At 40.9% G+C, this 25,133-nt stretch overlaps 2 protein-coding genes across 2 annotated transcripts; both read right to left on the reverse strand.

The window, feature by feature from the left end:
* Window positions 1-581: 581 nt before the first annotated feature.
* On the reverse strand, window positions 582-10,547 carry bco2b (beta-carotene oxygenase 2b). Its single transcript, XM_080771878.1, has 13 exons — window positions 10,447-10,547; window positions 7,699-7,815; window positions 7,015-7,213; window positions 5,257-5,468; window positions 4,672-4,787; window positions 4,376-4,478; window positions 3,889-4,017; window positions 3,100-3,260; window positions 2,563-2,730; window positions 2,067-2,204; window positions 1,430-1,612; window positions 1,116-1,226; window positions 582-991 (listed from the first exon to the last, which is right to left on the reverse strand). Exons 2-13 carry the CDS (start codon window positions 7,721-7,723, stop codon window positions 875-877), a joined length of 1,662 nt encoding a protein of 553 aa, XP_080628004.1. The 5' UTR covers window positions 7,724-7,815; window positions 10,447-10,547; the 3' UTR covers window positions 582-874.
* A 5,777-nt stretch (window positions 10,548-16,324) lies between these two features.
* On the reverse strand, window positions 16,325-23,280 carry LOC308321394 (uncharacterized protein). The gene is made up of 12 exons (XM_080772256.1): window positions 23,183-23,280; window positions 21,669-22,148; window positions 21,430-21,507; window positions 20,702-20,836; window positions 20,357-20,559; window positions 20,096-20,169; window positions 19,583-19,704; window positions 19,137-19,227; window positions 18,733-18,827; window positions 17,570-17,742; window positions 17,056-17,092; window positions 16,325-16,898 (listed from the first exon to the last, which is right to left on the reverse strand). Exons 2-12 carry the CDS (start codon window positions 22,039-22,041, stop codon window positions 16,606-16,608), a joined length of 1,674 nt encoding a protein of 557 aa, XP_080628382.1. The 5' UTR covers window positions 22,042-22,148; window positions 23,183-23,280; the 3' UTR covers window positions 16,325-16,605.
* Window positions 23,281-25,133: the final 1,853 nt, after the last annotated feature.

Consider the following 25,133-nt stretch of genomic DNA (forward strand, 5'->3'; position numbering starts at 1 on the left):
TTAATTTATAGAGTTTGTTATTTTGTTCTTGTTATTGTGTACTTCCAAATACTCCCAAAATGTCAAGTTATTCTGTAAGATGTACACTCCCAGTATTTATTTCCTCAGAAAAAGGTTATTTCTTTATGTGATTACTAATTAAAGTTAATTAAACAAATAAATATATTGTATGAAACATTTCCTAAACCAAAATAAAATGTAATGTTTTGAAGAAATGAAATGCAGTCAAAAACATGTGCGATTTGCACACCTTTAATACATTTATGATTCTATATACATATTTATTTACAAACACTTCCTCTTTGTGGCCTATAGGGCAGGAGCCTAACTCCTGTTACTGTTGCATACTGTATGTGGCAGCTTGATGTACAAGTTACACGGTGACACCCGCTTGTCTCTACACACCAGGGACAAACCCACAATCCAACCGTTGACACCGAGTGCCAAGCAAGGGAGGCATTGTTATAGTCTTTGGTATGACCTGGCCGGGGATCGTATCCCGACCTTCCAAAACCCCCAAAAATCATATCAGCGACTCCGATCTGTGCTGTTAAAATGTTTCAAAAACGTGATTGTTTGGAAATAGCAGTTGTGCAAGCTCACAACACATCACATTGCATTAGATCAGGTTCTTGCAAATAGCTGATGTACATTAGGGTTAAAAGTGGTTTAATTGCCTTTGATGGTAATTTTGGACCACCTGCAACCCCCTCAAGGACCCCTGGGTGTCCCCAGACACCACACTTTGTAGAGAAAGCTGTGGTGGGATTGGCCTGGCCAGAACACCCAATTGTCCATAATCTCCACAGTATTAGTTTGAAGTCCGTGCAGTGGGTTCATCATTTACAGCCTTTTCCGTTCTTTGCATATACATCTATTCGGCTGCATTGAAAGTCCCATGGAACCCATAGGGAATGTTCACTGGTACCTCAGCCCTGCCCAGCTCCTCGAATGTCTTGGCATCCAAAACCAGGAGGAACGTACTCTTGTCCTGAAAATTGCAACAAGCAAAATGATGAGGAAAAACTTAGAACTAAGCTAAGCTTAATATATACACCAGTTGTGACTAGCCGTAAGTTGCTCAAGGTGCCATGAATGTAAACATTATGTGAGACCTGGTTTGGAGTGATGACCACGGACATGACAACACCGTCATCCTCCTCTGTAGCATTAGGAGAGGGTGCAAAGACAGGTTCAGATGGGTAGAAACCAGGCTGCTCCCATACCTTGAAGAAAATAAGAGTTCACCCGGGTTAAATATTAACTGTGAATGTGTGGGTCGGCGGCCAAATACATATAATTCTGGGGGTTCTTGACATTAAATAGTTTGAGAACCACTGACATTAGAAACATGAGGTTTTTCAGAAAACATTTTGTAGAATCGTCCTCGGGTCTAAATGGGTTCATGAACAATGTGGACCTGTCATACCTTCATCTTTTTGTCTTGGATGTCCATTTTGATAAGCGTGTCGCCCACCATGTGTCTGAAGCCACAGCCGTAGTAGTAGCGGTATGGGCGGGTGTTGTACTTGTTATAGTTGATCAGAGGGAACTCCAGACCTCCGTATTCATGGAGCTCGTCTCCATGGAGATCTTCATGTGTGCAATACACCTGCACAGAGAGAATGAATGAGACAGAGGGAGTGTTCAAATACACCTGCACATAGAGAATGAACGAGACAGAGGGAGTGTTCAAATACACCTGCACAGAGAGAATGAACGAGACAGAGGGAGTGTTCAAATACACCTGCACAGAGAGAATGAACGAGACAGAGGGAGTGTTCAAATACACCTGCACAGAGAGAATGAATGAGACAGAGGGAGTGTTCAAATACACCTGCACAGAGAGAATGAATGAGACAGAGGGAGTGTTCAAATACACCTGCACAGAGAGAATGAATGAGACAGAGGGAGTGTTCAAATACACCTGCACAGAGAGAATGAATGAGACAGAGGGAGTGTTCAAATACACCTGCACAGAGAGAACGAATGAGATTACTTGAGCTTCATATTCAATATCTTAGAAAACTATGAATAGTTTTCCATGTATTGCTGCATGGTGGTACCTTGTTGTTGTTGATCTTCATCGCCGTAGCAGAGCTGTCGGGCCTCGTGTTCAGGTTCACACCGAGACGCGTCTCAGCGTCCACATTGAGAGGTAGAACGAAACGTCTTGGGAAAGCTCTGGCCATGGTGTTGTACACCTGGTGAGAAACAAAACACTTCAGCTTCAATCCACTGACAGCATCCAGTTTGGTAACATTACAGTTCATTTAGTCAAACCAGCTTTAATGGCCCTAATGTTAACTGGACATTGGTATACACAGGTACCGTACCGGTATGCAAAAAGCATACTGTATATTCATACAATGTTTGCTTTCCATTCACATTGTCAAACGTACTTTTAATTCATAATTGTAGAAGTAGTTTGCATATCAAACATAGACCCCCAATGATATTGACTCCAAATCCTAATCAAAACCCTGAATCTTAAAGAGCTCATTTTCAAACAATGGGGTCACATTCATATAGTATTTGTGAAGAATAGACTGAAGAACTGACCTCATCGAGGGCTTCTCCAGACTTGCGGAGGTTCTGGATGTTGAAGTTCTTGATGGCGTTGCCATCATCTGAAGCACACAGGTCCATGATTATGAATCCGTCCTGTTCATAGGCGTTGATTTGATGGAATGTAGACATGGCTTTGGTGACGTACTTCACTGAGCTTAGCTGAAACACACAACAAAACACATTATCCCATTTAGACCCGACGTCCATTTTTTTTTCTTTAAATAGCAGACCTACAAGCTCGTAGCGTGGCACTCGGTGCCGCGCTATGAGCTTGTAGATCTGCTATTTTTCAACAGCTAAAGCATGACATAATGCTTAAAATTCCTGGGTTTAAGGGATATGTAAACATTACTTTGACCCTATTTCTTTCTTATAAAAGAAAGAAGAAAAATGAAAGATTTCCTTTTTATTTCCTTTGTCTTTCTTCTCATTTAAAAATGTAATATGTTCTAAATAAATAAATAAACGAAACCCACCAGACCACACTCGCATAGACCTCTCAAACGACTCCGATCTGAAAGTACTCACCTCTCCAGTTCTCTTGTGGATCAGGTGAAAGACGGTGTCGAGTTTGGGGTCCCAGTATATGCTATCACTGATGGTATTTCCCGTCAGCTTGCCTGACACGATCTTCAACAGATTCATCTTGATCGGCTGCTCAATGAAAATCACGTAGTTCTCTGACATGGCTACATGGAACAGAAGCATGGAAGAATGTCTGAAACCACTTTTCTGAAACCATTAAACATTTTTATTTCAGGAGAGCAGAACAGATATGAATAAATGATAAGAGACAATACAAACAGTACTAAATTGCGATCGTGGAAACATAAATGTAATAGTAGTAATATGTAACTAGAAAGGTGCAATTTGGCCCGGGCCGGCCTAGTGGTCCGGGCTGGTAATACAGCCTGACAGGCGTGTCGTGGGTTCGAGTCCCGGCGACCTTTGAGCGTTGAATTCTGCATGTATTACAATGGTTCATTAATTCATTGGGAGGTGAGGCGGCGAACAGTCGACACCAGCATCCTCACTTCCCACATTCACACACCAACGGTGGCGAGCTCACACCGACCGACTCATTGGAGGCAATGTAGGGTTCAGTGTCTTGCCCAAGGACACTTCGACATGTGTACTACAGGAGGAGCTGGGATTCGAACCGCCGACCCAGGGATCATTGGACGACCTGCTCTACCTCCTGAGCCACAGCCGCCCTCGTATGCCACACAGCCACCCATATGAAGGTAGGTTTAGCTTACCAAAGCTGTGGTAATAGGATGCCACACAGCCACCCATATGAAGGTAGGTTTAGCTTACCAAAGCTGTGGTAATAGGAGGGCTTGCCCCTATCCCCACAGGGGATGGCGCAGAGCACAGTGGCTCCCTCCAAGGTGTCCTCTGGAGAATCCTTATTTGGGGGCACACGGATGATGTTGTAGATCGCTCCTGTGAAATTATACATTTACTTAATTTAACTTTCTGTTTCATTTGTTTTATTGAAAGAATGAAAAGGGATCTACGTAAACTTTCCAATAATGTCATTGCTGTGTGGAAAGTGTGTGCATGCAGGTTCTATAGGCCCTACCCATTTTTTTTAAAAGAGCATACTGTGGTGGGATTGAGTTTAGTTGGCCAGCATGATAGAGGTAATAATTAACTGTGACGCTATCTGATCCTGTGAGCGCAACACAAATATAAATTGTCATTGATAAAGCAATCTGGCCTGTATACTGTAGGTAAACCATTGTTCTATGTGCACACTTACTTCTGTGCCATTTATGATGATGGTCGATTATATAGTTACCTTTAGCGGAATAGGAGTTGCCCATGTTGTATGATGTACCGTCTGGGTCTGTGTGAGGGTGTGCAGTGGCTCCATTGACAGCAATGAACTTACTCCAGTCCACCTGATATAACATATATAAATACGGGATTAGATTCAGTAGGAGAGAGACCCTTTTTCCTTTGGGGTAAATTACAAATCATTGTTTCAATTTCAATTTCTGAACTGAAACACAAAAACTAAATATCATCAACAATTTTTGATGCTGTAGCCTGTAGGCTATTTGTACAAACTAGAAGAAGGGGCCAGGGGTTTACCTTCTGCGTGGACTGCAGTGTCTCAGGGTCCACCTTGTGCATGAAGTTGGTCTCTGTGCTTACATAATAATCTCCCTTGTACAACGCAAACGCGACGTTGCCATTATCAGTAACACCTGGGAGGAAAGAGACCAAATCACAATGAGGACACCATCACCACCATATTATATATATGCTGGTTTTCTGTGAACTATATTTATTATTTTTATTATTATTAGTTGGTGACATATGAAACGATTTCAGTTTTAGTGCCATTAATGAAAGCATGAATTGAAAATGGTGGACCCTGTTGTAAACAAGCTAAAGTGTGTCGTCCACATGCAGTAACAGTCTTTGTATTGAGTTGCGCTTTCATATGAAATGTACCCATTCTGCAAACTGTTAATAGATACTTCAATCAATCAAAGCATGGGACAAGAATGTCTCAGTTGACTCAACCGCAACAGAGGCTTTTAGACTAGTCTAGACAAGGAACCACAAAGTGGGAAATAACTGTCTGGCCAAAAACGAATGAGTATACAACAGGCAAAACACTACTTTCTGTTTTGAAGGCACGTAGCACCGGAAACATAAGGAGTTACTCACTTGGCATTTCAAATTTGGAGAGGAAGCGCTGGAAAAAGGTTTTGCACGGGTCCGGCGTTGCCATGGTGCCAAACTCTGACACCATGATGCGGTTGCGCTCAGCGTTGCCTTTGTAACAAGTGCTTGAGAGGAAGCGGCTCTTGTAGGTCACCTCACCTTTGGTGATTTTGTACTGGTGCAGAAGAGCCTGGCCATCAAACCAGTGGTTGAACCTGATAGAGAGCAGACAGCAGGTCAAAATTACAAAGGAAAGGAAAGGTACTATGTTTACCCAGGGTAACTGGACTAAGCTCAAGAACTTGTTTACAGCCAGGCCCTGCTCATAGAACATTTCATGGTAGGGGTTCAATGCCTTGTCCAAGGGCACTTCAGCGGTGGTAATTTTAACGTGCCGGTCCGGGGATACGAACTAGCGACCTTCCGATATCAAGACCGCTCCGCAAACCGTTCGGCCACCGCTGCCCCTACAACATTCTGGATATTTAGGTCATTACTCCTATACTTATTGTTATTTGACTCATTGTTCATGTTTTTGCCCACTGTGATGACTTTTTATCTATATTTTATAAATACGATGATTGATTATACATGATTGGCATTTGACAAATTACAATAGGCCTATAAACCTTTTGTGCCATCAATTATTATCATTCTTAGAAGAAGAAGAAGAAGAAGAACTAGAAAGGTCGCAATTTTGAAAAATTGCAGAGTGTGGTTGCCGCGGCGGCTTGCATGTATACCCCTCCCGCTGATCTCGCCGGCCTGCTACGGTTTCGAGTCACGTCTCAGGTCGCGTGTAAGTAATTCTGAGGGGATGTGACCCCCGAAATTCATGTTTTCCCGACAGACGGTTACATATATCGCGTTTGCGGCGCCCCCTGTGGATGAAAATGGAATTGCTTTCGGAACTCGGTCGAATGAACCACCCCGGACATGCGATTCGAATTCCGGATGGATTGGACGTTCCGTTCGTGATTTATGGCGTTTTTCGTGATATAGGCCCCTCCTACTGACTTCGGACGACGGTTACGGCCGAACGATACGCACTATCGAAATTCTGAAGTTGGTTTTTTAATCGTGTGGGTCCAGAGGTCACGTGTGCCGATTTCTGTGACATTTGGACAAAATCTGTAGTGGGGAAAGCAAAAAGTGTGTTTTGGACAAAATTCAAAATGGCGGAAAATCCATCATGGCGGAAAAGGGCGTGGCCTATATGGGGAGATGCGTCATGACCCAAGGAATCCAGGGTAAAAATAATTTCGATTTTACGACCTACGGTTCAAGAGTTATGAGCCAAAAGGTAAAGTGGGATGTTATAGCGCCACCATGAGGCCGACCTAAAAAAATATATTTTTAATAAATTTTAGTGATAATTAGGAAATATCCCTGAAAGTTTTGTAACTATAGTGCTTACAGTCTCAGAGGGAAAAATACTTGAATGTGTTTTTTTGCATTTCCCCATTCATGTCAATGGGGAAATTTAATTCACTAATAAATTCATATCAAATAAAATATACAACATTTCTCTTCGCACAGTACAAGCGCTCGATTCCCGATTTTTCCGGTCAATTTGACATATGGCTCAAGTGCGTACAGTCAAAACTTCTTGTTGTTGTAGGGCGCCAAACTTTGTCTTACAACTTTGTCTTACTCCAGGTGTGGAATAATAATAAAGTGTTACAGTTACAAGAGTCTGGTTGCCCCTTTAGGGCAACCACACTAATTAGATTGGGGACATTTCGTGATTAATTTACTCACTTCTGGTTTCCAAACTCAAACTTCCCAGGTCCGTTTCTGAGGAAACTTCCACTGATCCATTCTGGGATGATGCCAATAATGTTGGTGCCGATGGGCTCAGGAGTCTCCTCCACTGAGGTCACAATCTTCTCGATACAGGGCAGTCCGTGCACGTCCGTGTAGTGGTGGTTGTTCTTCTTAGACTTGCTCTTTTTGAGCTCTGTTATAGACAGAGTTAGACTCTGCTTTAGAAGACTGGTTCTAAATATCCAATCCTGGAAACAACTGGTTCTCAGCTGTGATCCCAGAAGCAACGCTATGCAGGTAGTTTTTCCTATTTTATACCAGACAAATGTAATTAACTGTTATACCACATCTAAATTGGTCTTTGCTAGATTACTGAAATTAAAACCATGCAGTGATCACCAGGCTCTCCATGGAAAAGTAGATACTGCGACATACAGTAAGAACTAATAAATAGCTGTATTATAATTCATATAGGGGGAAAAAAGGTTTGTTTCAAGGAAGTTTAAATATAATATAGGCCTACATTGTTATAGAACAAAAGTTTACCATACATTTTCAGTGAATTCAAGACATAAGTATATGAACTTATTACACCTATTGCTTTGTATTTTTAATTAATTCATTAAAACTTTAATTGAATAATTAACTGTGATAAATGTATATATAGCGGTAATTTACCTGTTTTGTTGGTCTGTGTAGACATGGCGGTGGGTTAGGTGGGTCACTGTGGAGCTGGGGAACAAAGGCTCGCTGCTGTTTCTGTGTCACTGCTATATGTCTTGGCTATGTTTTATACTGTGTCTCTCTCACACACACACACACACACACACACACACACACACACACACACACACACACACACACACACACACACACACACACACACACACACACACACACACACACACACACACACACACACACACACACACACACACACACACACACACACACACACACACACACACACACACACACACACACACACACACACACACACACACACACACGATGGGTAGATTGCATGAATAGGCAATAGTAAAGAAGGAGGCCTGCTCTGTAAGCGGGTCATGAAAATGTCAATCAGGTCATAAATGGTGCTCTGACTACAGAAAGGTGTGGGTATTATATTGTTACTCTATAAGGCTACACACATACAAGGAATTTGTCACTTGTTTATTATTATTATTATTATTATTATCATTATTATGGTGGTTGTTGTTTGAGGTTCATTGAGGTTCTCCTTGACGTTCTGGTTAGCCTAATTTAATCACATTTATTTTCAATGAGAAACATTGTTGTGGCTGAGAATAACTCCCATTAAATGAATCAGCCAGCAGGCTAAGCCTGGGAGTCAAATAAACTGAATGGCGTGCAATAAAATGATTCATAACCAAACTCAAGTTTAAAATGTTTACTTATAATCATTCGATGCACCAAATAGGCTATACTACAGCAGTTTCCAATAAATACATGTAATACATATATGCAAAGAATGAAATAATCTAAACAAAACAGTGAGCAAATACCAAAGAATGAATCCAAGTGCAAATGCGGTCAACAAAAGTATCTCAGTGCAAACCAGCCAGCCATCTGGTGAGCAGGTGAGAGCCATTAGAGGCACGTGAGCCGCTGACACATGATAAATGTGCCCAAATGTGACGAGGTCAGCACATTTGCATGTGGCTATGGCCTAATTTAGCCTTAATGAGTGTTTTTCGTGCAAAACTAATAGTCCACTTGCCAGAATGTGAACCCAGGCATGTTGAGTACACCAACGTTTCATGTTAGAAATGTTGAGTATGGGTCCCCAGCATGTAGAAACTGTTTGGCATATAATATTACAGTACATGCTACTTAAAGCATTATTCAAATTAGAACAACGTTCAACCGCTGAATTTACCATGATCCACAATTTATAAAATAGGCCTACTCTATTTTTAATATTTTATTTGGATGACCCTAAGGATAAAGAAAAAAACCCTACTTAACCTTACTTAATAGTAATACTTATATATCCACTGGACTCTGGAGTCCTTATCTTGATATTATGTTCAAATGTATGTACGCCCTGTGTCTGAACTCCTGACTTGTCCCTGAACTAGGATGCACACAGCAACATGACTTCACAACTCTAAAGACTACTGAAGTCTCCCGTCAAAACCATGCCCCCCGGGATCATAAAGAAATGTTCCCACTCGAAAATACCATCGACTTTGAACCGTCTACCGTGTGTATGTGTGTGTGTGTGTGTGTGTGTGTGTGTGTGTGTCTGTGTGTGTGTGTCTGTGTGTGTCTGTGTGTGCGTGCGCTATGACTGGTGGTGTCACAGACTAGTCACAGACTTTGCTTGTTATGTTCTAGTTTTTTGTCTTCCCCAGGTCATTCTCATGTGTAATCAGCCCTCATGCGTATATTGTTTTGTTCCCCAGTCAGTGCCAAAGTCCAGTAATAATGTAATTTAACCTCAAACTAATTGCAAAAAAAAACAAAAACTCAGCTGCTCTTCAATATATCCTGAATAACAGAAGAAAAGTTGCCTGGAAAGGGGAAAGTTTAGTATTTAGAAAGAATAAGGTCGCGAATACAAGCGGCCAAAATGAGCTTTCTTCGACGGGTGGCTGGCATCTCCCTTAGAGATAGGGTGAGAAGTTCAGTCACACGAAAGAGACTCGAAGTAGAACCGCTGCTTCTTCGCCTGGAAAGGAGCCAGCTTAGGTGGTTTGGGCATCTGGTTAGGATGCCTCTCGGGGCGTCTACATAGGGAGGTCCTCGATGCATGTCCCACTGGGGACCCCGGGGCAGACCAAGGCGCAGTTGGAGGAAACACATCGACTCACTGGCCTTGGAACGTCTCGGGATCCCCCAGGAGGAAGTCACCAATGTGGCTCTGGAGAGAGAAGTCTGGAGCACTCTGGTGGAGCTGTTGCCCGTAGTTACCCGACTATGGATAAGCGGTTGAAGATGGATGGATGAAAGTTTAGAAAATGGCCTGTACATTATGGCCACCATTGACATCCTATATAAGGCAAATATTTTCACATTTTCATTATGCTTTAAGTAGCATGTGACATGTCAAACTATAGGGCTTTCATGATTCTGAGCCCATTACAAGCATTAGTTTTGCACAAAGAATACTCCTTGGGCTAAAAACAGCCACATTTTGCTCAATTAGTGTTTTTGTGAAAACTAAACTAATAATAGGATGTCAATGGTGGCCATACTGTACCCCTTGAACTGTAATTGTAAAAAGGAGATGTCCATTTCTTCATTAAGTCCCTTAGGTGACATGGTATATAGCATCGATGTATCCAGTACAGTTAACTGGATAAGTGCATCCAGACTGCTCTTTAGGGAAACGGTACTGACTTCTAATCTATTTCCTTATAGAGTTTATAGAGAAGTACAATCTTGACTCCTACTGACCATCTCTCTCTACGTCGTCCCCAGACGAGCCCTCCATCGTCGTCTCCAGTCATCTCGGTTCTCCGTACATCTGGCCAGCTCCTTTGTGCTTTCCGCACCAGTATCTTTCTTTAGTACGTCCACGTAGGTAGGTGTGGGACGTCCTCTCGATCGATGCCATAATACGAAAGAAGAGAAAGAAAGAAACAAAAACATTTTCGTGTTTAGTGTAGTGCAGACTAGTCAAATTAAATGTTGTGTTTAGTCTACTTGGCCACCATCTAATTTAACATTTGTGGAGTTGGTCACCTGACCAAAAGCGGTTGACAGAACTGGTCGACATGTTCTGTTGCCCCAACACGGGCAGAAACAAGGCCTTTTAACCAGGCTACTTACACACACTACAACTCGCTTACAATTCGCAAACCTGGCAACACTGTTCCGTGTTCTCATAGGCCCTCCAGGCCCGCCCCCACAGCTACTTTGCAGTCTCACAATCGGCCATCTTGCTTTTTACTTCGATGCGCGAGTGGACATTTAATGCAAATACATTAATTATAGCTCCAGCAAGCAAACACAAACACCTCAACTCCATCTCATTGTGAATAAGAATTCCGAGGGGAAAAATATTTTTTGGAACGCCACTTTCACCCAGTATGAAGCTAAATGTGGAAGCCGTGTGTGTCACACCAACACTGGTGACCCAGAGAATCCTGTGCCGATTCTCAGGCATCTGGCCTGAGGCACTGCCTGCGAGTTGGCTCTGCGTGCGCTTTTTCCAACTCTCACTGATTTATCCAGCTCACACGTCAATCACAGTCAGCAGCTCTCAGCCTGCACACACACGCACGTCTGTCTTGCGCACACGCGCACACACACACACATACACACACACACACACACACACACACACAGAGACACAGAATAGGCATGCAGGCTAAGGCGAGTGGCAATTTAATGCAAATAAATTATTTATAGGTCCAGCAAGCAAATCATGATGGTCTGTAGGTCACAATCACATTCCGATTTGAGGGGTTGTGTTTTGTATGACATTTTGGCCAGTAGTTTTATATCTATCTCAGCTTTTGCCTGATAGCACACATGCTAACAGTGCTGACCACAACGTTAGCAGCATTTGATGACAGCTTGCCATAGCAACGTACAGTGTGCGCAGACCTAACGTGAGCTTCTGGGACAGAAACTTGCGTTTTCATGACAGCAGCAGCTGCTGCACCCTGTGATAGATACTGTGCTAAAGATGCTAAAGCAACACAAAACAACATCCACACGCAAAACAAACCAGGGACCAGGGTTGCCACATATCGTGGATGTGAGAGTGAAACAAGCAACCAGGTCTATAAAAATGTTAATAGGCCAGTTCAAAGTAGGTAAATCAGAAATGGTCCGGAAATTAGTCTTAAAATAATCAATTATAGTGTTGACTGTCACACTTTGTTGTCTAATGTTGTTTCAGAGCAGTGGAACTCAAACATTTCCATGTCAAGGACTACCAATAGATAAACAAGTCCAAAGTAGCTTATAATGATCAGACTTGGCAACACTGTCTCTAGGTTGAACGTTCGACTTCACAAGCTCACACATATGAAATATGTTTTTTTTTAATCTTCAAACTGAGACATATTTGATGATAATACTGTTAGCACAGTCATCATACTCCAAGAGCATACAAATGGAACCAAATGGACCCTGATTTTCCCAGAGAGCAAATGGTATCAAATGGGGGTCTGTGGCCTAATGCATTTCAAACTGGGGCTTCTTGCTATTATATTCTCTGCATATCTTATCAACTTGGGGTGAATATTTCACCACAATACTTTACTGAATATTTCACAAGAATATAACACAAGAGTCAAATGTACGGTCAAATGTAATCACAATATAGGCTACAGATGTACATATTTATGACACAGTAAAATGTCGAAAATTAGTGCTATCCCCCCCCCCCCACACACACACACACACACGACAGGCAAGGCTGTTGTTTGCATCGTTAGCAGGCAGCAGCTACCTTGCCACTGCTCTCTGTGACTGTAGTTGTTTCACCATGTTTGCGTATTTATGAGAAATAAAAAACACTTTCTGTTATTGCAACGACACTGGGATGAGCCCGGCGAAGCCGGGCGAAATTCTAGTGTTGGATATGGCTAAAATCTGTCTCCATCCATACCATGATACCAATCTCCTGTTTGTTGTTTGACTTGTTTGTTGTAGCAGCATTGGATAGCAGAGTATTTTATTCCATGTAACAATGATACATAATTTTCTTCAAAGCATGCACCAGTAAGCATGCCCCAATAATAATAATAATACAACCCCCAAAACACGTTTCTTTCACCTAATGGCTTCAGTAGTAGTACAAGTACACTTGGTGCATGACTTCTCATTGACTTGCTTTATGGCTTTTATCTGCTGTATACGATTGAAGGGACAGAGGTTAAACAAAGTTGAAGCACTCGTGCCATGCTGTTCACATGGAGGTCGTCCCCTGCACTCAATAGTTTGCAGTTATCATCTTTTACATTATCTTTTATAACTTGGCAGTAAACCTTTAGTGTACTAGCTGTTATTGACATATTTATTTTTTATCACCAATGGCTTTCTTCTTCCACCTCTTTAGTATAGCCATATCATTTTGGATGCAATAGGGGAAAACCTTTCAAAAAGATATAAATATGAAGCGGTGGCGATGTCTCTGACGCAACGCAGTTTTGGGAGTGTAATGTGTTTTTCGATAACATTGCTGAGAGTTGATTATCCCACTTACTGTACAATGTGGAAACAGTGGGATAATAATAACGTATGTGGGCCAAAAGGAAATGCATTGATTTGAATGTTAAATAGTAGTAGCCTATGCCTATATTAATTTAGAACAGTGATGCATTGCAGTTGCTACTATGATGATAAAGGTGCAGCTATGTCTGAAAATAATGGTGTCTCTGTGTCGTTTGCGACAGTCAGTCTCTCATATAATAATAGCCTACAACTAACTACTGACAGTGACAACAACACGCTCCATATATGGCCGTCAATCCGTCTCGCCTCGTCGTGACACGCTAGCCTCCATATATATATATATATGGCCGTGACGGCCGTCTCCATTATGAAGAAACTAGAAAGATCACTGACCTCATCAAACCCTGGCCTGGATAGCCATATGGAGAAGACTAGCTGGATCATCATCACCTAGATCTGTATACTGTATATGGAGCCAGGCCAGCAAACAACTCTACATCTGATCTGACCTCAAACCCTTAGGGGCCGATTCATACTCCTATTTTACCACTGTTTCGGCGCCGTAGTGCCGACATGATTTCGGCTCGTCAGAAATTTTCAGTAGCACCGAAGAGACGACTTTAGGACGGTACCCACCCCCCCGAACCTCAAATGACGTCACATTGTAGGCACTACAGAGTAGTAATCTCAGCAAGGCAGATGTCTTCTTGGTTAGAGTGGGTGACAATATTATCACACGAAAAGATGAAATTACCTACCTAGGTTCCATCCTGGAGGCCAATCTTTCCGGTGATAAAATGGCCACCAACGTAATCAAAAAAGTAAATCAAAGAACAAGATTCCTCTACAGGATCTCCTCACTGGTTAACAAAAACACCTTGAAGACCTTAACAGGAGCCCTCGTACAAGGTTTCTTTGACTATGCATGCACCAGGCTCTTGGTACCACAGCACCTCAAAGGCCCTTAAAACAAACAACAACTTTTATTCGGCTCTAAAATAGGAGTATGAATCGGCCCTAAGATCTCCATATGGAGCTGAGTTGTCTCATCACTGCAAATATACGGAATAGAAATACCGTTTACAACACCTAAAGAATAAATAAAAAACATTTCCCTCCATGGAGTTTCGAACAAACAGCTTATTTTCATTTCACATGTCAGGGGGGTGCACCGTTCCTGGAGATACTGCAATACCAGGTCGATGCGTGGAGTGGACGGAGCAAGCCCCTATTCCATCTCCCAGTTCCAAAAATCAATTTAATATATGGTCCCCGGGTAGGGGACGTATCAGATATTAAACTGATAAGAACAGATACTACAGTTGATCTTAGCCAAAAGGCCGAGAAGCGATACCGCAGCGCCATTCGAGAGAGCCAAGTGACCCTCGAACACACCACACTCAGTCATAGTTTAATTTGTTTGGCACAAAAATACAAACTCAGCCTGAAAGCCACATCAAAACCCTTTAGTCTATAATGAAGTGTGCAACGTGTGCAACGTGTGCCTTAACTCTTAACGCACCAATACACGAAATACTTAACTCTGATATGATCAACCTCCATTACTTCCTGGAACAAACTGATGACGCATTTCGCCATGCTCCAATAAGAAATGGACAAAGCGGTGTATTAAAAAAAATGCATTTACAGCGATGAAAATACATTATAAGTGATATGGACTATTAACTTTATTATTAATATGTAATTACACCATTGATCCAAAAAAAATAAAATAGATAAGGACGAGTCTATTAACAAGCATACGGTATTCATCATGAAGCGAAGGTTTCAAATAATTTAACTACCGGTATGACTATTTAAAGTTCTAGTGCTCTCTAGTGGTCAAAACAACTAACTGCGAGGATCATCACAGCTTTCAGTCCCACCTTTCCTCCCACTGATGATGCGCTTGTCTATTTTCTAGCGTTCTGAAGGACCATTATTAAAGACCATATAAATTAGGCTTGAGAAAGAAGATTTGAAGTAGCCTACAGACATCCTACAGTACATTTAACACAGATAAACAAAACAAAACACCAAATAATCTGCAAGCCCCCAGCTATTCCATGTATTTTGCATTCTGTAGAGTACTTTCATTACCTTTGGACGGTGTGCCTATATATTCATTTTTTAATGTTTATACTTTCTATTAGTATTGAACTTTTTATGTCTGCAGAGCGAGTTGATGGAAATTATACCATATAATGAGTATTAGTGAGGAACCAACCAATTATATGAAGATGAGGGTGAATTAAAGTTTTCTTTAATATAATGATAATTAATGGGTTTCGGCAGTATTATTTACCCCATTTCATTTTCTTGTCATGACACACTTTACCTAATCCGCTGTTAGAATGGCCGAGGCTAAACAAACAAGACTTATTGCATCACTTCTTTCTTCATTTCACAGGTGGGGGTGTAGTGGAGGGAACAGCATGCATGCAGTCTATAAAGTGAAGTGATGACCTAGTATTTTTCTCACAGTGTGATAGAATCCCTCTCTGTTGCTACCATGTTCCCTTGGGTCCTGCATTGGGGGCTTGGGATCAAGACCGTTGAGAAGGAGAGACAAGAGGCAGGATGGAGGTCATGGACTGAAGTGAGGATGGCAGCAGCTGACCGTGAGAAGTGGAAGCGCTCTGTCACGAAGTGGATAGACATGTGGGGCAAGCAGTCCAGGGGACAATATAATTGGAATGCTGTGTGCCTGCCATGCTTAGGTGGAGAGTGAGAACCTGCACAGTCGAATCCAGCCAGGAAGATTCAACTGCACAGAGTACGTTTTCAAAGCGTATAGCCTACACATACCGTATTTGAATTGCATTGAGCATTACGAGATGAATTCACATATTTTAGAATAAGCTGGGAATAATTCCCGGTATGCATTAATTATTAATGTAATTTAAATCATTTTCTTGAACTATGGAATTTGCCGTAGTTATTTCTGAACTTCACAATCCATATTCTACTGCAGATATACGGCAGTTGACAATTGGCTATGATATATGATAGTCTGTTTCTAGAGAAAATGTAACTAATTCAGTAGCCAATAGCTGACAAGACTTTGTCAAATTATATTTATCAGAGAAGCACGAGTACAAAATGTAAGGTAGTAGAAAACTCAATTTATTTTAAATATATGCAACATAAAATCACAAGAAAACATTTTCAAGTAGTTGACAAACATTTCTAGCACCTCACAGAAGCCAATGCAATGCCTAAACCTAACCTCAAAACCACACCCACCTGTGCAAAAGTGTCGAGGGGGTAACATCTATGATTATTATGTTTTTTTAATGGGCTCATTTCTCAGAACGTAACATAAGAACTTTTTGTGAATGATGAGACCCATCTCTTTCTGTGGTTGTAAGGCCTCACTCAAACTTAGGCCTCACTCACATTTAAGAAAACATACTCTTGTCCTCATCATTCCCCTTTAGTTTGGCGGGACCTTGTATAATACATTTTCCTGGCCTTAGATCCTCTGATTTCTCTGAGTGCTTTGGTGCCCTTCCTCCGGCTGTGTGGTGATGCCCAAGAGCCAACATTTGAATCTGATGCTTGGTCAGCAGTGGGAGGATCTGAGCTGGCTGGAGGATTGCCTTTTCTTGTCGACCGCCTCTTTGGGCTTTTAGACCTCTGCCGTGAGCGGTGATTTGAGTTGGCTTCAGGTTCAGGTACACCGTCTGTATACAATGTGGGCCGCATGGCCGTAATTCCTGCAATAGATGTTGATCTGTGAGAAAACCCCTCTGTTTCTTTTTAGAAACGTAAGTAATATTGAGCTGACAATATGCAGTTTTGGCTAATGAAGCCTTCAAAATGCCTTCAAAATGCACCCAACATCTGACATTACCCATTTCCATGCATTCTTACCTGCACAGTCAGACCGGGAAACCTCTGCCTCGACTTGCTGCAAAAAGATGTTGAAATATGTCCGTAAAAGAAGTAAATTACATCAAGCATGTAACATTTAAGAGCAACGTGTGTTCAATGTCAATGTTAATTAGCAATTAGCTTACTGGAAGACAGATGGTTGTATTAAAGGTGTATTAAAGATTAGCTTAATGGAAGACAGATGGTTGTATTAAAGGTGTATTAAAGATTAGCTTAATGGAAGACAGATGGTTGTATTAAAGGTGTATTAAAGATTAGCTTACTGGAAGACAGATGGTTGTATTAAAGGTGTATTAAAGATTAGCTTAATGGAAGACAGATGGTTGTATTAAAGGTGTATTAAAGATTAGCTTAATGGAAGACAGATGGTTGTATTAAAGGTGTATTAAAGATTAGCTTACTGGAAGACAGATGGTTGTATTAAAGGTGTATTAAAGATTAGCTTACTGGAAGACAGATGGTTGTATTAAAGGTGTATTAAAGATTAGCTTACTGGAAGACAGATGGTTGTATTAAAGGAATCATAAATTGTGACGTTCAGGTCTTTGCCCACGATGACCCGCCCACCTCTCCAATAATCTAGAGGGGTCTTTAGCATACGGCCACTTCGGGACACATTACCGCTCTTCGCAGAGGACGTAGGAGCACAGGAGAGTGAGGAGACAACTGGAGAAGAGAAAATAGAAATGCAAAGAGAACAACGTAATGCCTCAAAGAAGCTAGGACACCAGATAAACATTATGTACGTAGCATCTATCCAAACATGCTTTAAAAATATTATTTCGCACCCGTGCCTCCAAATGCATGCATGCATGTCTACTGAACAAGCCCATTTCTCAACAGAACCCGTTTGCTTACTCTGTAAGGATATACACAGGCTAGTATATCCTTACCCCTCTCACCTCCATACATTATGTTTACTTCAAAAGACGTTTGTCAGAATACCAACCAGTTCAAACTAGAGGGAACAGTCCTCACCACAATTGTGTTACAATTGTAAACATAAACACCCTTCAGACATGTATCCTCATCTAGAAAATAATCAATTACAACTTCCACACCAACTCCAATCTCCCTACATGCCTCCAGAGGTTACACCACTAGGGGGCAGTTCTGTGTTAAATATAGAGCAGTCACATTATGGAATTCCCATTTCCAACTATTCAAACTAAATAATAAACTGGATTCTGAGTTGACATACTGTGGACAACTAATCAAACAGACATCTACATTACAGTAGTGCCTTTTTAAATATCCACACGTTTGTTTTTGCTTTGTTACAAATCTCAAACTTGTTATTTTAAGATATTGGATAATTGTGAGGACTTTGGTCGTCTTGTAGACCGACACCAGTGTTTTGTAGTGGTTGTGGGCAGTAACTGGAAGCCTGGAAGATTGTAATACGTTTTTGGGCCAAAAATGGCTCTTCTGATAACAAAGGTTGCCTATCCCTGGGTTAGGGAGTCTGTCCTTGACATAAACATGTTTGAGGACCACAGTAGTGCATGTTTTACTGTGTGACTATTTTGTACTGCAACTTGGAATTGTTGTGTACAACTAGTATAAACAGGCTCAGCAACTCTAATTCCTGAATTTGGCCTTTTACTTAAGCATGCCACATTTCAACTAGTTTTCATTTTGCCATGCTATACTTACATGTGCTGCTAACATTCTGCCTCTGACGTTTCACAGAATGTTTGGTGACAGCTTTCTCTGACCGTCTCTTGACGACTTTGCCATCTGTTTCCAAGCTGGATTTAGCATAGATAGATGATAAAAATAAATATTATTTGTGACAGAAATTGCACATCATTAACACATGCTGAAGCAGGAGGACACTTCGATCGAGATTTGGGTTGTGTAGTTATTTTTGTCATGATGTAACTAGTTGGCGAGATATATTGCTCCATTGATTAGAAATGAATCATCTACCGGTAATTAATTTACCTTGTACTGAAATGGCTCTCAAAATCACATAGACGAAAGCAAATAAAGCAGATTCTGTCAATATAGAACATCACACAAAACATCCTCCCCCACATGGACTGAATTCAACTTACTTTATTGATTCTGACATGAATTTATCATACAACATTTTCCAGTCTTCAGGGAATCCATCAGCGAACTTCTTTAAAAAACACTGTGGCAATTCTAGGACAAAGGATAAAACAGAACAAATCATAACCTTTATTTAGCACCAGCTTTCATGAAACCGATTAATCGCTGATCCAGGATATATATATATATATATATATATATATATATATACATATATATGTTTTCAATCCGTAGTTCAAGTCCTGTTACGGTTAGGGTACGAATGTGAATGAAAATAAAAAGCATGGGTTTACTATCTGCATCTACTTTGCCGTCACATTTCCTTGGTTGGTTTCATTTCTATGTTTTGCACTGTTCTACAAGTTCACAAAACACACAGAAAAATAACAAGTTCACAAACTGTTTTACATAATGAAATCTGAAATGTTCTTTATATTAGCTGACTTACCAGAGTCCATTGGCATGGCCATCCTGCCCACCAAATTGTACGTCTTTCCAGAGGTTGTCTCGAGCACAGTATTGGAAACCCTCTTTACAATGCTACTACTGTGCCAATGCAGGTTGTTGTCCCTATATAAGAAATACAACTTTAATTACATTAACCCATTCTGACCGGGAACCCATTTTGGTGTTTTAAGCTTTGTTATGCTTTAGCTATTGAAAAATAGCAGATCTACAAGCTCATAGCGCGCCACCGAGTGGCGCGCTACGAGCTTGTAGGTCTGCTATTTTAGAAAAATCGAAGAACGACTGAACATTTTTAGAATCTGATCTCAGGTCAGAATGGGTTAATCAGACCAGTGTGTGTCCAGTGGAAACCTCGCATGAATCTGATCTCAGGTCAGAATGGGTTAAAAGGCTTAGATTAAGCGTATAAAAAGTCTAAATTCTAATATAATGTATGCAAACTGCTGGCACATGAGCAGGTGTACAAAAATGGACAGTTTAAAACTGTACTTACTGTCGGGTTCCATCAACATAAAAACCTTTGGAGTCAGACTTCAGCATCCACTTTGTCAAACAAACCCCTGTGACCTACCAAGCATAAGAATAACAATTAGCTGGGACTTGCAATACGTCAGATCACGACACGTTGTGAGCTTGTAGATCTGCTGTTTTCAGTAGTTTCATTTCACTTTTGGGTCTCGAGCTAGAATGTTTGGGAACCACCGTTCTGAATGAGTTTGATTTCTTAAAATCACATGATCGTATTCGTACCCACCTTGTCCTGTCGGCGTGTGTCTTCAGAGGGCTTTGTGGGCCCTTTATGCACATCCTCACGCTTCCGTCTCATGCGGATGTGTGGTGAATTGACCAGTAGTGGGTCCACCACCAAAGGCTGGACATCCTCACCACGGTCATCAGCTCCTTCAGGAACACTTCTGACATCATTCATGGAGGTTTTGAGCTCCATCGCATGCGTGCCTGTGTTTATGACAAGACAGGCCACACATTATTGCAATATATCACTATACAAAATGTTTATGATATTATATCAGTAGTTTTCCAGTTCCCACCCAAAAAAAGAATAAGATCAGGCTTTACACTTCATTACGTCTCATAATACCTCTCTTTTGGATCATCATTTTGCCTCGTTCAGCCTTGCAACCTTCTCGAATGAGTCTGTTCCTCTCCCGCTCTTTAATGTGATCAAAGAGCTTGGCTGGAGACTGAGGAAGCCTCTCCAAAGAAACACACTCCCCTGTTCAAAAAGTAACGAAAATACCAAAGAGTCCCATCAGACTGACAAAAGACAAACAAAGCGATGTGAATAAATAACAAAGCTAAGCAAAGCTTGGCATTACTTGAGGAATGAACAGCCTAACGATTATTTGAGATGTGGGTCCATCTGAGGCAAGTTGTGGCAGGGAAGTGAGTCCTCTACTTTATAAAAGCTTAAAAGTTTGGCAGTCAACAACATCAGCTTGACAATCGGTTGTGTCCAAATCGTTGTCAGGGAGTGAATTTCTAACTTTCTAACACTTGGATGCTGGAGTTGTCCTGCACATAATCATTGTAAATGGTGGAGAATGGCTTGTCCAGTACATGAGCTGAGCAGCAAGAACAGACCAAACTAAAACACACAATAGCAGATTGGACTCAAGACAATATTCTGTTAAACAATGTCTTCCTATAATATACATTATTATTATTATTATTACACTGGAGAAAAAAATGATAATAATTGTGATGTATCCACATTTGCTTTACAAACAGTATACATCAAACAGAGTATACATTTTTATTTTGGGAATTATTATTTCATACAAAGTACACGTTCCACTTCATTCTCACCTTGGCTCTTGATCAGTCGTCTCCTCCCACTGACAACATGTGTGATGTCCCGATCTCTCTTCAGAGCAACCACTTCATCTTCAGAAAGAAAGTACTTTGTATTATTTAACCCAAAATGTGATCATTAGTTTGCGTGCAAACGTAATTAGTGATTCCTGTCTACTACTATAGATGATTGCAGTTTTACATCAATGCCCAACATAGAGATGAAATTAAATAATGAGTATTTGACGGCTTACTGGGAAATAAATTGGATGTTGAGGCTAAATCATTGAGAGGATGGCGCTCCCTCTGCAGTTGGGATTTCATCCTTGCAAACACCTTGGCAGGAGAGTCATGTTGTGTCATAGTGTGTTGCACACATTTTGTCGTTTTTGGCACATGATCTGGGACTGGCACAGTATCTATACAGTAAGTGAACGACCCATCATCCTCCATCACTGCAGATATAATTCCACTGGACATATCTAGAGAGGCCATTGAATCTCCATTTACATGCAGGTGGTGGGTCATCCGGCTTTCCTGCCTGAAGTCCTTGTCGGGTGTGGGCAAGTGTTCAAACAGTCTTTGTTGTGTCTCCATTGAGGGAACATATGGGTTGGGAATATTCATAAGAGTGGCAGATTATGATGATACACGAATCCTTCGATGTTGCACTCTGTAGGTACTTAATCCTTCACTAGAAGATAGGCTCAATGTGTTCGCCCCAACCACGATACCTGTATCAGATGTGACAATATCAAATCAAATTAGCTATTCCTTAACAGATAGCATTCTATCCGTTTAACTAGCTAGCCTCAACAAACGCTCACTTGTGGGGCTGCCTCAGCCTGGGCCTGGGGTCTCAGTGGCGTGCTGCTGTTAACTTTACTATAGTAAGCAAACAGTTTCTCAAGAGAAAGCAACCCAGCAGATAGCCGCAATTTGCAACTCTAGATTTTTTTTACAATTGGTTGAAATCTAGAGTTGCAATAACCTCCATCGACTTCCTATGCATTGTTTTGGTTTTGCATTGGTTTGTGACCTCCTGGTCTTAAATTACGTTAAACTCACCAACATTGCAGCTGTAGTCCAAGCTTGAATTATCCTCTTTCGATCTGGTGTCGCTTGTTTATCATAAAAGTCCCCCGTAAAGATGTTATGAGCTACTTTCTGTCCAAAATATTCCAAGAGTGACAATATCGAGCTGCCATTTTGATTTTTGCAACGTGCCATAAAACAAGATGTGAGGGGGAGTGCTTGTTTAATAGCGTCCCTCCCTCCCTAGGGCGTCGGCCTCTTCTTTGGGTGTCTTACCTGCGCAGGTAAGATTCTATTAAACAAGCGCTCCCCCTCACATCTTGTTTTATGGCACGTTGCAAAAATCAAAATGGCGGCTCGATATTGTCACTCTTGGAATATTTTGGACAGAAAGTAGCTCATAACATCTTTACGGGGGACTTTTATGATAAACAAGCGACACCAGATCGAAAGAGGATAATTCAAGCTTGGACTACAGCTGCAGTGTTGGTGAGTTTAACGTAATTTAAGACCAGGAGGTCACAAACCAATGCAAAACCAAAACAATGCATAGGAAGTCGATGGAGGTTATTGCAACTCTAGATTCAGCCAATTGTAAAAAAATCTAGAGTTGCAAATTGCGGCTACCCAGCAGAATAAAGATATCGTAAGTGTAAAGTTTGAAAACTAAACCAAATATTGTAATCTTTTATTCCACGTCTCTTCATACAAACATAAAGTAAACCGATGTCACCTCATATGATGGAACACATCTCGCCGCTGGAAATCAATCTTGCACATTGGTGCTGTAATGCACTCAGAGCGGACTGGAATTTAAAATAGCTACCCACCGTTTGTTGTGAGTGACGTCGCTCTTGTGCGTCGCTTAGACTCTCACCAGGATGTCTATAGGATGTCCGATGTAGTCGATGAGTTGATCGATGTAATCATTACAATCACCATTATCATTTTAATTTATGATCGTCAATGTCAGCAGTGCGGTTCCCTTCCCTCCAGCAGACTTTTTTTTTTAGCTCGAGACACACAAAAGCGGTATGCCCAATAACCACATGGTCCACTCTCCAGACCCACTTGTTAATGCTGTAGTACAACAAGCACACAGATAAGACTCTATATAGTGGCCTGATGCATAAGATACACAGATCTCCATGTGGGACACCGGCTGACAGTTAAAACGGGTGCTATGACAACCGGTGGCCGACTGCGACGGGCACGTACTACATACAGGTCTAGTTGTAAACTTTGACACAAATAAATGAGGAGACAAAATTGGAACTGGAACACTATAAAAGTTAAGCTGATAAATGCAGGCTTTCTCCTGATTAGCTGACATTTCGTCACCTACCTGAAAATGTATTATTAATTATTACACTCCTGTTATACAAAGTATTACTACTATTATAGAATAATAGGCTATAGTGATTTAAACCTTTTACCAAAAAACGTTTTGTATAAACCAAAATATATCACTTACCCTACCTGTCCTAATTTGTCTGTTTATTATCTGGGCTAGAGAATCAGCAGATAAAGAAACGTCTTTAAAGAAAAGTCTGTGTGTCGACAGTGGCGTGTGTGCATGCCGTATGTGAATGGAAAATACCAGATACAGTTTTGGAGTGGAGAGGCTCGAAACCAGATTTTTAGACACATTCTGTGCAAAAAAAAATATATTTAAATATTCTAAAACATATATTATTTTTTACAGCTAGTTTGGGGTGTCGAAGGACGAAGGGTGAGGTGTAGAGGGTTTCTTGATACACGTTCTCCCAATAAAAGTCAATAAAAAGTAAAAGTCAACAGTGGCAAGACTACACAAATGTGTGGGGAATTCAGGTTGCCAATTTGGCATAGTGAGTGAACGACTAGGAGCCAAAAGAGGGAGGAAATCATTTGAAACTCTGAAGTCAAATACTACTCTAGATCAGCAATACGCATTACCTGTCATTACATGATGACTTGATGAGACAGTGTTATCATAAGTAGCCATGGCAGATTGGCATGTTCTTTTTGGATAAAAACCCAATTTCAGCCAAGCACCACTGCCCTCTGGTGGCAACCTGGCAGTCACATTTAACTTCATACATACATTTCTTCATTTATTTTTTTGTCAAATATGTTTTTATTGAACAGATAAATTATTACAAACATTATGATATTAAATACTTTTTTTATAACACAAAATGAAAGAAAAAATAAAGACAAAAAAGATAAAGAAATCCCTTAACCCTCCCACCCATACTGCTCAGTGACACTGCATACTATATAATAAGATGATAGAAAGCTCATGGAAAACATCTGAAAAGAAAATGGCGTACAGTCAACCATATCAACGGTATCCTGTCTATTAATCGTTTCTACTCAGGTAATGGACTACATTTCTTCATTTAAAAAAATACATTTCTTCTCTCCAAAAGTAACAATAACTGAAGATTTAGTTTTTGTGGGTTAGCACATACATGTGGAATTCTATTAAAAAGGTTTAAAAAATATATCTTGTTGCAAATTACAATAAAGTGAATTTCAATACCTATACCTCCTATGCTAGGTATAGTAGTTTGTCAATTCAGCTTTGCAAAGTGCAAACAAACTTTCAAAATCCCAATTTTGCTCCACTGCTCACATTTCAAGTTAAGTTCACGTTACAAGATATTTCACTTGCAAGTAGCATACACTTATTATTGAAC

This window comes from Protomyctophum bolini (genome assembly GCF_963924005.1).
Source record: "Protomyctophum bolini genome assembly, chromosome: 9".
NCBI classification, from domain to species: domain Eukaryota; kingdom Metazoa; phylum Chordata; class Actinopteri; order Myctophiformes; family Myctophidae; genus Protomyctophum; species Protomyctophum bolini.